The 15,206-nt window shown below is 34.7% G+C and overlaps 3 protein-coding genes across 6 annotated transcripts; 2 read left to right on the top strand and 1 right to left on the bottom strand.

Annotated features, from left to right (window-relative positions):
• LOC102667659 (uncharacterized) lies at positions 1-1,245 on the top strand. The gene has a single exon (XM_006603327.1). It carries the CDS (start codon positions 1-3, stop codon positions 1,243-1,245), a length of 1,245 nt encoding a protein of 414 aa, XP_006603390.1.
• A 174-nt stretch (positions 1,246-1,419) lies between these two features.
• On the top strand, positions 1,420-1,962 carry LOC102667784 (uncharacterized). Its single transcript, XM_006603328.1, has one exon. The coding sequence runs from the start codon at positions 1,420-1,422 to the stop codon at positions 1,960-1,962; it is 543 nt and encodes a 180-aa protein (XP_006603391.1).
• Positions 1,963-10,214: 8,252 nt separating this feature from the next.
• On the bottom strand, positions 10,215-13,507 carry LOC102669532 (uncharacterized). Of its 4 annotated transcripts, XM_006602384.3 has the most exons (3): positions 13,434-13,481; positions 12,024-12,658; positions 10,215-10,577 (listed from the first exon to the last, which is right to left on the bottom strand). In XM_006602384.3, exons 2-3 carry the CDS (start codon positions 12,460-12,462, stop codon positions 10,516-10,518), a joined length of 501 nt encoding a protein of 166 aa, XP_006602447.1. In that variant the 5' UTR covers positions 12,463-12,658; positions 13,434-13,481; the 3' UTR covers positions 10,215-10,515. The 4 variants fall into 4 exon arrangements, with proteins under 4 accessions (XP_006602447.1, XP_006602446.1, XP_006602449.1 ...); XM_006602383.4 differs by having other exon boundaries at positions 12,024-13,507; XM_006602386.4 differs by having other exon boundaries at positions 10,215-11,907; positions 12,024-13,499.
• Between the last annotated feature and the right edge of the window lie 1,699 nt (positions 13,508-15,206).

The following is a 15,206-nucleotide window of genomic DNA, read 5'->3' as shown; positions in this document are numbered from 1 at the left end:
ATGGTCAAGATAGTCGGAGTTCCTGAAAATGCAACACGCCTAAATCTCTTTTCCTTTTCACTAGCAAGGGAGGCAAAAAGGTGGCTACACTCATTCAAGGGTAATAGCTTGCGGACATGGGAAGAATTCGTAGAGAAGTTCTTGAAGAAATACTTCCCAGATTCAAAAACCACTGAAGGAAAGATGGAAATCTCTTCCTTCCATCAATTTCCCGATGAATCCCTCAGTGAGGTGCTCGACTGCTTCCGTGGGTTGCTAAGGAAAATGCCTACACATGGATACAGTGAGCCGGTGCAACTCAACATCTTCATAGATGGTTTGAGACCTCAATCGAAGCAGCTACTAGATGCATCCGTTGGAGGTAAGATCAAGTTAAAAACACCGAAGGAGGCTATGGAGTTAACAGAAAATATGGCGGCAAGTGATCATGCCATTCTTCATGATCGCACATATGCACCAACTAAGAGAAGCCTTCTGAAACTCACAATGCAAGATGCAACCTTGGCGCAAAATAAGCTGCTATCTAGAAAAATAGAAGCCCTGACCGAAACCCTCAGCAAGCTACCACAACAACTACAAGCAGTAAGTCCTTCTCACTCTTCTGTTATGCAGGTAGGGGGATGCCATACATGTGGAGGAATACACGAGTCTGGACAATGTACAATTCAAGAAGACCCTTCCAGGGAAGTAAACTACATGGGCATACCAAATCGCCATGGATTCCAAGGTTACAACCAAGGAGGTCCGTCTGGATTCAATCAAGGATCAACAGGATTTAATCAAGGCCCACGAGGATTCAACCAAGGAAGGAACTTCACACAAGGCTCAAGCTGGAGGAATCACCCAGGGAATCAATACAATAAGGAGCACAAAAGTCAGCCTGCCCAAAATCTCAACCAAGGGGAAGATATTCACGAGAAAACTAACAAGCTTGAGGAGACGCTAAACCAATTCATGCATATTTCAATGTCTAATTACCGAAGCACAAAAGCCTCCATCAAGAACTTAGAAATGCAGGTGGGACAATTGGCCAAACAGATGGCTGAAAGACCCTCCAGTAGCTTTGGAGCCAACACGGAAAAGAACCCCAAGGAAGAGTGCAAGGCCATACTGACCAGAAGCCAAAAGAGAGCACAAGGAGAGGCAGAAGCAGAAAAAGACCAGTCTGATGAAGGAAGGACAGACAAAGATGAAGAAAGAGAAGAAGGAAGAGGAGGAGGAAGAGAAGATGGTCTTACTCCCTAAGAACAAAAGCCAGTTAGCCCGAGAGGCTAAGAAAGAAGAACCACCAGTCCCTCTAAAGGAGCCCCCATATCCTTTAGTGCCGTCCAGGAAGAACAAGGAGCCTACTTCAAGCGTTTCTTGGAAATATTCAAAGGGTTGGAGATAACAATATCATTCGGGGAAGCCTTACAGTAGATGCCGCTTTACTCCAAGTTCATGAAAGACATCCTCACCAAGAAGGGGAAGTATATTGATAATGAAAACATTATGGTGAGAGGCAACTACAGTGCAGGTTTACAGAGGAAGCTACCCAAGAAGTTCAAAGACCCCGGAAGTGTAACTATCCCTTGCACCATAGGGGAAGAGGCGGTAGACAAGGCCTTCATTGACTTAGGGGCAAGTACGAACCTGATGCCTCTATCAATGTGTAGAAGAATTGGTGATCTGAAGATAGACCCTACCAGGATGGCGCTTCAGCTAGCAGACCACTCAATCACAAGACCATACAGGGTGGCAGAAGATGTCCTAGTCAAAGTCCGCCACTTCACTTTTCTGGTGGACTTTGTCATTATGGATATCGAAGAAGATACAGAGATTCCTCTTATCTTAAGTAGACCCTTCATGCTGATTGCCAATTGTGTGGTGGATATGGGGAATAGAAATCTAGAGTTGAGCGTTGACAATCAGAAGGTGACCTTCGACCTGTTTAAAGCAATGAAGTACCCAAAGGAAAGCTAGAAGTGCTTCAAGGTGGAGGAAATTGATAAGGAAGACGTTAGCGCTCTTGAAACACCACAGACTTCGCTGGAAAGAGCCATGGTGAATGCGATAGATTGCCTAACCAATGAAGAAGAAGAAGATCTCAAGGCTTGCTTAGAAGACTTGGATCGACAAGATAACATCCCTGAGGAGGAGGCCAGTTTTGAGGAACTAAAGAGCAAGACTCCATCTGAGAAGAAGAAGGTAGAATTGAAGATATTTCCCAACCATCTGAAGCATGTGTTCCTAGAAGAAGATGAGAGTAAGCCTATGGTGATCAGCAATACACTCACATCCGATGAAGAAAACAAGTTAGTAGAAATTCTGAAGAAACACAAGGAAGCAATTGGGTGGCATATATCGGATCTTAAAGGTATTAGCCCTGCCTACTGCATGCACAAGATAATGATGGAAGAAGACTACAGGCCAGTCCGACAACCCCAGAGAAGGCTGAACCCAACAATGAAGGAAGAGGTAAGGAAGGAGGTGCTCAAGCTTCTAGAGGTTGGGCTTATCTACCCCATCTTTGATAGCTCTTAGGTAAGCCCAGTACAGGTGGTACCAAAGAAAGGGGGCATGACAGTCATTCGGAACGAGAAGAACGATCTGATACCAACACGGACCGTCACTGGCTAGGGAATGTGCATCGACTACCGCAAGTTGAATGAAGCCACAAGGAAGGACCATTTTCCCTTGCCCTTCATGGATTAGATGCTGGGGAGGCTTGCGGGACAAGCATACTACTGCTTCTTAGATGAATACTCAGGTTATAACCAGATCACGGTGGACCCCAAGGATCAGGAGAAGATGGCCTTTACATGCCCTTTTGGTGTCTTTGCCTATAGATGGATGCCATTTGGGTTATGTAATGCACCAGCCACATTTTAGAGGTGCATGCTGGCCATTTTTTTAGACATGGTGGAGAAAAGCATTGAAGTATTCATGGATGACTTTTAATTTTTCGGCCCTCATTTGAAAGTTGCTTGAAGAACTTGGAGACAGTACTACAGAGGTGTGTAGAGACTAACTTGGTGCTAAATTGGGAGAAATGTCACTTCATGGTTCGAGAAGGCATAGTCCTGGGCCATAAGATTTCAGCCCGAGGGAATGAGGTTGATCGGGAAAAGATAGACGTCATTAAAAAGTTGCCACCACCATCAAATGTCAAGGGTATCAGAAGCTTCCTAGGGCATGCAGGTTTCTACAAAAGGTTCATCAAGAACTTCTCAAAGATTGCCAAGCCACTAAGTAATTTGTTGAACAAGGACGTGGTCTTTAAGTTTGATGAAGAATGTTCAGCAGCGTTCCAAACACTGAAGAACAAGCTCACTATTGCACCAGTAATGATTGCACCTGACTGGAGCAAGGAGTTTGAATTGATGTGTGATGCCAATGACTATGCAGTGGAGGCAGTTCTGGGACAGAGGCAAGACAAGGTATTTCACGCCATCTATTATGCTAGCAAGGTCCTCAATGAAGCACAAATGAATTATGCCACCACGGAGAAGGAGATGCTAGCCATTGTCTTTGCCTTGGAGAAATTCAGATCTTATTTGGTAGGGTCGAAGATCATAATCTCTTCCTTCGTTATATGGGAATATCTATATCCTGGTGGCCGTAGACTACGTGTCCAAGTGGGTGAAAGCCATAGCCACTCCAAAAGATGATGCCAGGGTAGTAATAAAGTTCTTAAAGAAAAATATTTTCTCCCATTTTAGAGTCCCACGAGCCCTAATCAGCGATGGGGGAACGCACTTCTGCAACAACCAATTGAAGAAAGTCTTGGAGCATTACAATGTTAGACATAAGGTGGCTACACCTTATCATCCACAAACAAATGGCCAAGCAGAAATTTCTAACAGAGAGCTTAAGTGAATCCTTGAAAAGACTGTGCATCATCAAGAAAGGATTGGGCTTTGAAGCTAGACGATACTCTCTGGGCCTACAGGACAACATTCAAGACCCCCATCGGATTGTCTCCATTTCAGCTAGTATATGGGAAGGCATGCCACTTACCAGTAGAGTTGGAGCACAGGGCCTATTGGGCTTTCAAATTGCTCAACTTCGATGAAGCCGCATCTGGAGAAAGAAGGAAATTACAGTTGCTGGAGTTAGAAGAAATGAGACTGAACGCCTATGAGTCCTCTAGAATTTATAAGCAGAAGATGAAGGTGTATCTTGACAGGAAATTGCAGAGACAAGACTTCCAGCCAGGCCAACAAGTTTTACTCTTTAACTCCAGGCTTAGCTTATTCCCAAGAAAGCTGAAATCAAAGTGGTCAGGGCCATTTGTGATAAAAGAAGTGAGACCTCATGGAGCAGTAGAATTGATGGACCCTACAGGAGACAACCTTGAGAGGAAATGGATTGTCAATGGACAGCGTTTGAAGATCTATAATGGCGGACAATTGTAGAGGTTGACAAGCGTTGACTACCTGAAGGAAGGCACAACATCTAGCTAAAGACGATAAACTAAGTGTAGAAGCAAAGCTTCATGGTGAATCAAAGGTGATTCAAAGGTGTTTTGATGATAACAATGATGATAACAAAAGATGATGACAAAGGTGATGACAAAAAGCTCAAAGATCAATCAAAGAACAACTCAAGTGAATCAAGAACAATTCAAGAGTTCAAGATAAGAATCAAGAAGAATTCAAGACTCAAGAAGAAAGTCTAGAGACAAGAATCAAGATTCAAGGTTCAAGATCTCAAGAATCAAGATCAAGATTCAAGACTCAAGATTCAAGAATAAAGAGAAGAATCAATCAAGATAAGTATTAAAAAGTTTTTTCAAAACTTTGAATAGCACATGAGTTTTTGACAAAACCTTTTACCAAAGAGTTTTTACTCTCTGGTAATTGATTACCATATTGTTGTAATCGATTACCAGTAGCAAAATGAGTTTGAAAAAGTTTTCAAACTGAATTTACAACGCTCCAATTATTTTCAAAAAGCTATAATCAATTACAATGTTTTGGTAATCGATTACCAGTGCCCTTGAACGTTGAAATTCAAATTCAAATGTGAAGAGTCACATCCTTTCACTCAAAAGCTTTGTGTAATCGATTACACTTATTTGGTAATCGATTACCAATGTTTGTTTCTGAATAAATCAAAATATGTAACTCTTCAAAAGGTTTTTGACTTTTTCAAATTGGTTTTAAGTTTTTCTAAAAAGTTATAACTCTTCTAAATGGTCTTCTTGACCAGACATGAAGAGTCTACAAAAGCAAGGCTTTGATTTGCATTTTCAATTAATTCATTCATTCAATACTTTTACTTTTCCAATCAATCCTTTACAAGCCTTGAATATCTTTGAACTTACCAAAAGCTTTATGAAGTTTTCTGGTTTTCTAAACCTTGAAAACTTGTGCTATTCATCCTTTTCATTCTCTTCTCCCTTTGCCAAAAAGAATTCGCCAAGGACTAACCGCCTGAATTCTTTTTGTGTCTCTCTTCTCCCTTTTCCAAAAGAACAAAGGACTAACCGCCTGAATTCTTTTATGTCTCCCTTCTTCCTTGTCAAAGAATTCAAAACGACACAGCCTGAGAATTCTTTTGATTCTTCCCATTCCCTTATACAAAAGTGTTCAAAGGATTAACCGCTTGAGAATTCTTTTGTATCCCCATTCACAAAGTATCAAAGGTTTAACCGCCTGAGATCTTTGTCTCAACACATTGGAGGTCCTTTGTGGTACAAGTAGAGGGTACATCTACTTGGGTTTGACTGAGAACAAGAGAGGATACATCTCTTGTGGATCAGTTCTAGTGGAGGGTACATCCACTAGGGTTTCAAAGAAAACAAGGGAGGGTACATCCTTTGTGGATCTTTGCTTGTAAAAGGATTTTTACAAGGTTGAAAGAAATCTCAAGGACCGCAGATCGCTTGGGGACTGGATGTAGGCACGGGTTGTTGTCGAACCAGTATAAAAACTCTTGTGTGTTTGTCTCCTTCTTCCCTACTCTTTTACTTTCCGCTGTGCATTTAATTTCCGCTTTTACTTTCTGTTAAGTTTCTCTTCTACTCCTCATTCTCTTAACAATTTAGTAAAAGCCTTAGAAGAGTAATTTTTAATTAGTAAAGGTTTGGGAATAATTAATTCAACCCCCCCTTCTTAATTATTTTGAGGTCACTCGATCCAACACTAAGCGCTGGCTGGGAGGAAACCCAACACATTTGTACAAAGTTAGATTTTCTTTCCAAAAAAAAATTGTATGCCCAAAAGTTTCTTTTAAAAAAAAATAGAAAGAATAATAATAAGGGCAGAAAATAAATAGGTGCCATAACTGTTGTTAGAACAATGAATGGAGGAAGAAAAAAAAAACTCTAGGCTGAATAAGTGAAAGTTTTTCTAGGATAAATGCTCTCTTATAACCCTAATTTTTGAAATTCCAGAAAAACCATAATTTCTTTGATTAGCCAAGCCACATTACAAGCCAATAAAAGTCGTTAATGATCCACCAGGTGTAAGCAGGATAATTTTAACTGAGATGGAGTGCAAAATTGGGAACATTAATTGCAGGTCATAGAAATTTAAACATTCATCCAAGACACTTGTGTGCAGAGAGAAACACTAAAGCCTTGTGAGGAAAAGTGAGGCAAGTTGACTTGATTGATTTCTGCTACTAACCAATTCTATCTCAATGTTTGTTTATGCTTCCATTGCAAGATCATGACAAATGCAAGAAGGTCTAGCTAAGGGAATTTGAGAAAAATTGCAGCCATTGAAAGTGTTGAAGCATTCAGAGACTGCTTTTATTCTGATTTGCTTGAGGACAAGCAAAGTTTTAATTTGGGGAATTTTGATAATTGCTAAATATGAGTTATTTTTATAATAAAAATATATTGAAAATATCTTTGAAAATATTTATTTAGCATATGTTTTTGGATTAAATGATAAGAATTGATATTTTCTTATTTATGGCTTGCAGATATGAAAAGGATTGATTAAAAGCAAAACAAATCCAAAAGTTATCAAAAATATAAATAAGGAATATCTTTTGGCATCAGGTGGATTTGATTTTGATAACTGCCAAATATGAGATATGAAAAGGATGGATTAAAAGCAAAACAAATCCAAAAGATATCAAAAATATAAATAAGGAAGATCTTTTGGCATCAGGTGGATTTGATTTTGATAACTGCCAAATATGAGATATGAAAAGGATGGATTAAAAGCAAAACAAATCCAAAAGATATCAAAAATATAAATAAGGAAGATTTTTTGGCATCAGGCCCAAGTCCACTCCAGCAACTATAAAAAGGAAGTCAAGTCAAGGAGAAAACACACACCGAGTCTTAGAGCACTCTCACTACTACCTAAAGCCTGAGAATTTTTACTCTCTTCTCTCTTTTTATCATCTTTCTTTCACCCCCCCATTGTAAAGCCTTCAATGGCCATGAGTGGCTAAACCCCTAGTTAGGACCTGGTAGGCCTAAAAAGGCAAAGTGATGTATGATGTACTTCATATTTATCAATGCAATAGGATTCTTTTCCAGGTTTTTCTATTCTATTATCTTTTCTTCTTTTATCTTGCATTATTCTTCTTTATATTCTTTTAGGGGTTAGACGGTTGGGAGAGGTAACTTCAAAATAAGATCTAAAGAAATATGCATGCATTAGTTTTAGGGGTTAGACACTCGGGGGAGGGTAACTTCTAATAGAACAACAAGAAAGGATTTCATAAGAATATCATTGTTAGACATAGAATGATGGTTTTATGCTCATGCATTCATGCAAACATCTAGAATTCATACTTTATTTATTTTATTTGTCGATTCTTTGCAAAGGGATTTGGAAGATAGATAAATAAAATAGACTTGTCATCTTGAGGAATCAGGGGCAAGTAAATGAACAGATGTGGGTAAAATAGAATCGCCTAAATTGATAAAGAAAAATCATAAACTCATACATCCTAGGCAAACAAGGCATGTTAGCTCCTAACATTCGCATTCCATTGAATTCTCTCTTTAATTATTCTGCTTTTAATTCTTTTGCTTTTTATTTATAATTTACTATTATTGTCTTCTATTCTTTCTTCTACTCTTTTCTTTTCTTTTATTATTTTTTCCTTATAAATTGAAAAGTATTCAAGATAAGTACAACACAAAATCTATGTGGGATCAACACTTGGACTTCTGAGTACTTTACTACTTGTTCCAAATTTGGTACACTTGCCAACAAGTTAACAAAAAGATTTTTTATAATTTTCATAATTTTTAAATAAATAAAAAAATCTATTTTTCAAAAAAATTATATGTAATTTTAACCACAATAATTTTGCCATTTGAAAATAATTTATATAAGAGTTTATTATCTTTTCAGTTTCTAAACTTTTTTAAATTTTTGTTTTTAGTTATAAAACTTTTTTTCCTAACTCTCTTAACTTTCTTTTACATTTTTATTTTTAGTCCCTTAAAAAGAAACTAAAAGTAAGGGTAAAAAAAGTTAAAGGACGATGACCAGTAGAAAAAAAATCAAAAACTAAAAGTACAAATCTTAAAAATTTTAGGAATTAAAAAGATAATAAACCTTGTAAATTATATTTTTTTTATGGAACTTTATATCCCTTTATATCATATCCTATTGTTATCTTGTGTGCACCAATACGCTTACATCCTTGAAAAAAAGGTTAAATTATTCTGCAAGTTCATGTACTATTTGAACATTTTTAATTAGATGTCTGAATTTTTTTTCTTCTATTGAATTCTTGAACTTGTATTTATTTTGAATTTAGTCCTTATGTTTAATTGATTAACTGCCTGAACCAGTTGTGTGAGTCTGCAGCAAGGTTGTTGGGTTGTTTGTACGGTGAAGTTTGGAGATGACGATATATTCTTTCAACGATCTTATTTTATTTCAGTTTTCTTTTTTTTTAACTTCGCTAACTTGAATAAGCTTATTCAGATGATGAAAAAGTGTATTGGTAGAAGCAAGTCTGTTCAAAAAGAAAATTTGAGTGCTTTGAGTGAATCTTTCTTGTTGTACATATATATCTAGTCCTTGCATTCTGAGATATGCCAAGACATCAAACTGATTCTTGAGTGTGTTGTGATACAGAATCTTCATAGATTCAATAAGTTGACGATGTTTCCTCATGTTGTTTACTACTAATAATATGCCATAATTCTAGTTGAGGAATTGGCTTTCTTGGCTATTGTTCCAATCTTGAGCTTATATTCCACATTCTGAACATATGGTCTCCATCTCGCATGATACAAATTGCATGCATATATTATTTTCTTCATGATGCTACCAAGTCCTTTTATCATTCACCAAAACAAAAAAAGTCCTTGTATCTCTTCAAGAAACTTTTTTTCTTTCTTAAACACATTCTCAAGAAGTTCAGTAGAAACACACATTTAGAATACTTAGTAAATAAAAGAAACACACTAAAAAAAGATTGATAGAAGCAATCGGTTCATAAATAAGTTTCAAAATGAGTTCATAAATAAGTTTCATCCATAAAAAACATGAAAGGGTTATAGAAGCAAGAACTTAAAATAACAATCGGTTCACTCAATTTGGTTTCACTAACAAAATTAGGTTACAATAACTATTCTTACTAATTGTATGAGAGTTTTCTTCTACTATTACTTCCCCCCTTTCTTCTACTTGAAACATTTAAAAATTTGAAAGACATTGTTTTGCTAAACTCTCAAATTGTAAACACTACATCCGTTCTATTTTATAAAAAAATAAATTATAATTTACTTTGTCACTATAACTTTTTTCTTATAAATAAAACAGAGGTAATAGCATTTTTTTCGTTAAGATTTAGGTTCTCTAAAATGAAAACGTGTGTAAAACAAAACAAAGACTAAGTCTCTCTCAATTTAAAATAGGTTGGATTTACAAAATATTTAATTTAAGTTAAAAGATAAAATAACATTTAGTTTTAACTTTACATGTTTTATTCGTAGAATTAGTTGCGATATAGTGTTGGACTGTTCGCGATGTTCTTGCCAAACCATCTTTTGCTTTAAAAAAAATCCATTTTCTTTTACTTCGTGTGGACTGCTGCCGAATTACACAGAACAAGAAAGACAGGAATAGAAAAAAATAAGCCAACAAATTGTGTTTAAGATGAAATAAAATAATTAGCACCTATCAACACTATTTGATGAATGAATAATACAAGTGCCTAGGAATTTACATCGGATATCAATGATTAAAAAATTATATTAGGCCCCAAAAGATAAAGTAAAACTAAACTGCTTAAAGCGTATAGATCGTAAAACCTTTTATTTAAAATGGTTTTGCTACCTTTTCTATTACTACATATAGACAAGTGCCATCTACAGTGAAGAGACTAGGCATTTGAGCTTCAGTTAACTATAGTTTTTTTTTTTTTTTAGCACAGGCAAAAACTTTTATTAAAAGAAAGCATTGCAGGTACAAGACTGTAGTTAACTATAGTAACATGTCCTTGGAGATAGGACCATAGCGATTCTTATTGTACTCTTCATCGACTTCCTATTTACTTGCATCGTTTTGTCAGAAAAGTCCAAAAGATGATGTAGTTTTCTTTCTACGCTTCAAAATTCTGAAGAGAAGCTAACCATTGTTCCATGTAATTCTTCCCAGCTGCATCTATAATGAATCAGCGCGTTAAAAAGTATGAATGATTCATGCATACTCCCTTAAACAGAAAAGATTCAATTAACATGTCATAACAAATTTATGCTGTGAATGAATGCAAATTAGATGGTTGTCAACATAATCATATATGGAGAAACAAGAATCTCCACCATTCTTAACACAACAAAACTTCCCAGTTCTTTTGATTTTTACAAATAGCTAATTATAAATTGGGAGATTATACTATTTTAAATGCAAAATTTCCAATTTGCACTTTCATTCAAATTACCAAATCAACAGGATCAACGCCCCTTTATGGCTCTGGGCCTCATGCAGATTGGAGTATGCAATTGTTGTAAAGTTTATAAGTTCAACCTCATCCTTATGTTATAGTCCTAGGCTTTAAGAATTTTGATGATGATTGAATTTGTAGCATCCATGTTCAGAGTTCATTCTACATAAGCAATAATAGTTCCAAGTAAAAAGAAAAGATTGATCTACTAAACATATCTGATTAACATAAGATATCATTTGTGTAATCTCATAATGTAATTCTATTTCTTCACTATAAATTGGTAGGCCAAAGTAATTAATTATCAGCAACCCTTCCCAGGTCAGAACATCTTGCGCTCAAGTTAGCTACCCAAGAAAAAAATTAAAAGAGAGAAAAAAAAATGGGGTCTCTAAAGCTATATTGAGGACCAGACATACTAACCCAAATTAAGAAGTTACTTCAGTGCATAACTTTTTCTCTATCATACATTAAAAAAAATAAAAAACTTTTTCTCTATCATAAATGCAACGTTCTAAAATTGATTGCAAGAGCAAATTTTCAACCCAAGACCTTTATTTTGATAAAATTGGAATTATTTAGTAGAAGAAAAAAACAGAATAAGGAGGCAGAGGTTCAGGGATCCTGCTAGTACGAGAAAGAGAAAGGGACAACAAAGAAAACGAAAATTAACTTGAAAATGCCAGCAATGCTATTCGAAATAATAGAGGGAAAACTAACAAATAGAAAATAGAAAAAAAAAATCCGAAACCCACATCATGCCTATCCCACAATCAATCAATCATTCAATTAGGGAACATTCTACCTTGAGCATTTTGATTTAGGGAAACAGAAGCCTTAAAACCACTGCACTTATGTGTTACCAGGCATCAATATAACATAAAATAACAAGCCCAAGGTATCAAACAAAAATCACAATCCAATAACCAAGATGAAGACACTTTCTTCACCACTCATCAGAAAAGACCAATAAACAAGAATTCCAAACCAGTTCATAATCACAAGGATGGGATGCTCAACATTATCTACATTCTACAGCACACACAGATCCTGTTGAACAAAGTTGTTTACCCTCAGAACCAGGTTTAAGAAGCCAATCATCCTATAATGAAACATAAAAAGAACAACATTATATTGCTAAACGCTGGCGTGTGCATAAAACTTACCAGAAGAAAATTCATTGGAGAGGTTCTTGATTAAACCCAAAAGCGCCTTATTTGAGGCCTCCACCACCTTGCAGCTAGGTTTATAGCAAGGAACAAGCACTGCAAAACCATCACCATTGCTCCGAAAATCAGAGGCTAGAGGCTCCGACCACCCAATGGACCAATCTGAGTCATCAGATTCAGAACCGGACAAGCACCAGTCACTACTACAATCATCATCAGATGCAACCAACACAACATCATCGTACTCTATATGCACTCTCCTCTCTTCCTTGCTCCTTCCAACTTTCCTTTGTGGTGGGGCCATCTTTGTCTCCTTAGCAAGACCCCATTCAGAGGATTGTTTGGAATTCAGAGTGGAGGCTTTGGAAACTGCCTTTTTCTCCTTTCTCCTCCCACCCCACATTGACCATGCCAAACGGATCAAAGGGATAGCCATGCTTCCAACTCTAACACCGTTTCAATGTCTTTTTGGAAGCCAATGATTTTATATTGATGAAGGGAAAGTCACCGATTTTTTTTTTTTGTTAACACCACATGTATCATCCACAGGAGACAATCCAGGTAAAGTAGAAAGTCACCGAATTTAAGGCCAAATATAGAACACCAACAAGAGTCGAAATGGCGAGTGATTCCTGCCAGTTGCAGTGACACCACTACATTAGGAAAATGATTGATTCAAAAACAAAAATTGGAAAGAGATCGATTCAACCCAACAAAACAAAACAAAACAAACTCGATTACTACAGAAAATAAAAAAGAATTAACTAAAATCAAGTCTTTGAAAAAGGAAAAACATGATTCAACAAATGCAGTAAAAAAAAAAAAGGTTCAATTTCTTTCCTCAAATATCAAAATCGATTCGATTCCAAAAGGTACAAGTTAATCATTTGTGCTTAGACTAGATTAAAATCACTGGTCTACTTCCCAAAATTGAAATATATAGTAAAAAGTAACTTATATTTTTGCAGAATTCACTAAACCAATTTCACAATACAGCAAAAAAATTGTCTCTTAAGGGTTCAGGCATATGACATTTTCACAAGACCCTAAAAAAAGTACAAGAAATTTTATTATTGGAATTCCAAAAAAATTATCTTTATTCTGCTGCGAATCAAAGAAAATGCCAGAAATAAAACCGTAAAGAAGGACTGAATCAATTCAAAGCCAATCTAGCAAGTAGAAAATTTCAGTAAAGACTTTTGAAGTCAAAACCGAGTCACGTAATCAAAGAATCGATTTATGTTCCCCTAGTGTCACCGGAATACGTAAAAACTCGCCGGAAAATCGAAAAACAATGAAAGAAGGGATCGGAGCAGAGTTTTCTCCGGTGAAAAAGAGAAAATAAAAAATTTAAAATGTAAGATTGACTCAGTGAGTTGAATTTGAAACCCTAACTCGGTAACTCACTAACTATCACTCCGTGATCGTCTTCCTCAGTTGCGCTGAAGGAAACCGAGTCAAAACTCAGGTTCAATGTCTTCTGAATTTAAAGACCTGTTCTACTTTCCTTTTTTGCACTCTTCATCATGTTACATCTAACGGTTGAGGATGTACCGTTGGTTGTGATCCTGTGCGGAGAGAGGAGGGTGTCTTACTGTGAGCTCTCAATCATTTTACGAATCTTCTGACGTGGTCAACTACGGCCCAATCATGTGCTGCATGTGCGGTCCAACTTGCCCACACTTGAGAACTAGTCAGCCTTGAAATTTGAGAATTTTAAAATCCCTCACAATATATAAATTTAAAAATAAGTTAGCAATAGAAATAATCTTTATATTTTTATTTTCTATTAATAAAAGTAAGACTTAAAAGATGTTTTAGGTTTCTAATAAATTATTTATTTTATTTTAGATCTCTAACAAATTTTTTATTACCATATATACCTGATATATTAAAATTATTATATTAAATCTTTGCTAAATAATGTGACATCATCTTAATATTAATAGCATTAAATATAAAACACCACATATTAGTTAATATAATATAGCAAACAAACGCACCGTGTAAAAAATTAAAAAAAAAATATAGGTGTATATTTTCTAGTAATGGAGTTTGACTTTTCCATTTGAGAAAAAAAATAGTAAAAGAAGAAGAAAAAGGCTTGAAAACCTAGTTAAGAAATTACTTAAATTAATTTAAATTTTCACAAGGGAGAGTTTTAATTAACAAATTGTTAGATGATTTAATTTTTTAAAAATTATTAATTAAAAATAAGATGTTTTTTTAAAATTAAGAAATTAGTGACTTTTTAAAATTTTAAAAATAATCAGTATTATTGGCTGGTTTTCAAAATTAATTAAAAATGTATAATTTTAATTAATAAATTGGTATATTTTTAAAATTAAAATTGAGAAGCATTAATTAACAAATAGGTAGATTTTTATAATAAATAATGGATAATTTTAATTAAAATATTGGTATATTTTTAAAATTTCAAAAAAATGGATAGTTTTAATAAATTTCAGTCAATGAAAACAATTAGTAAAATGCTGTAAAATTGAAATTAGTTATGTCTGTTACTCTCTCTTTTCTTCCTTTAAACAGAGACAAATAAGTAAAATTGAACTTCCTTTATTTATTTATTTTCAGTGGAAACAAATAATTGAAGAAGTTGATCAGAAAAGTGAAAAATATTAAGTTGAAAATAAATAGGGAATAAAAATGACATGATAGTATAAGAGATAAAACATATTCTAGTTTTTTCATTAAGATCTTATATTTAGGGAGAAAGGTAGTAAAAAAATTTAAATTTAAAAAATGGGTAATTTTAACTTTTAAGTAACAAATTAGTAGGTTTTTAAAATTGAAAGAATGGCCAGTTTTAATTAATAAATTGGTAGGTTGTTATAAAAAAATAGCAGTTTTAATTGACAAATTGGAAGATGATTAAAATTAAAAAAATAAGTAATTTTAATTAAAAAAATTAGTAGATTCTTAAAAAAAATGGAAATTTTAGTTAACAAATTGTCAGGTTTTCAAAAATAAAAAAATGAACAATTTTAGGTAACAAATTGTTAGTTTATTAAAACAAAAAAGATAGACAGTTTTAAATTTTTGTTATCTTTGTTACTCTTGTTTATTTATTTTTTAAATGGATACAAATAATTAAAAGTTAACTCTCTTTATTTATTTTAACGAGAGACAAATAATTAACAAATGTTGAAAATGCTGAAAAAA

The sequence above is a fragment of the Glycine max genome, chromosome 18 (assembly GCF_000004515.6).
Source record: "Glycine max cultivar Williams 82 chromosome 18, Glycine_max_v4.0, whole genome shotgun sequence".
Taxonomy (NCBI): Eukaryota; Viridiplantae; Streptophyta; class Magnoliopsida; order Fabales; family Fabaceae; genus Glycine; species Glycine max.
This window is presented reverse-complemented; position numbering and strand designations above follow the sequence as displayed.

Bases quoted from the DNA above. Each gene is read 5' to 3' on its own strand.
- LOC102667659 (XM_006603327.1), top strand. From the start codon at position 1: ATGGTCAAGATAGTCGGAGTTCCTGAAAATGCAACACGCCTAAATCTC.
- LOC102667784 (XM_006603328.1), top strand. From the start codon at position 1,420: ATGCCGCTTTACTCCAAGTTCATGAAAGACATCCTCACCAAGAAGGGG.
- LOC102669532 (XM_006602383.4), bottom strand. From the start codon at position 12,462: ATGGCTATCCCTTTGATCCGTTTGGCATGGTCAATGTGGGGTGGGAGG. The intron at 10,578-12,023 runs GTAAGTTTTATG...GATTCATTATAG, and splicing joins CTCCAATGAATTTTCTTCTG to ATGCAGCTGGGAAGAATTAC.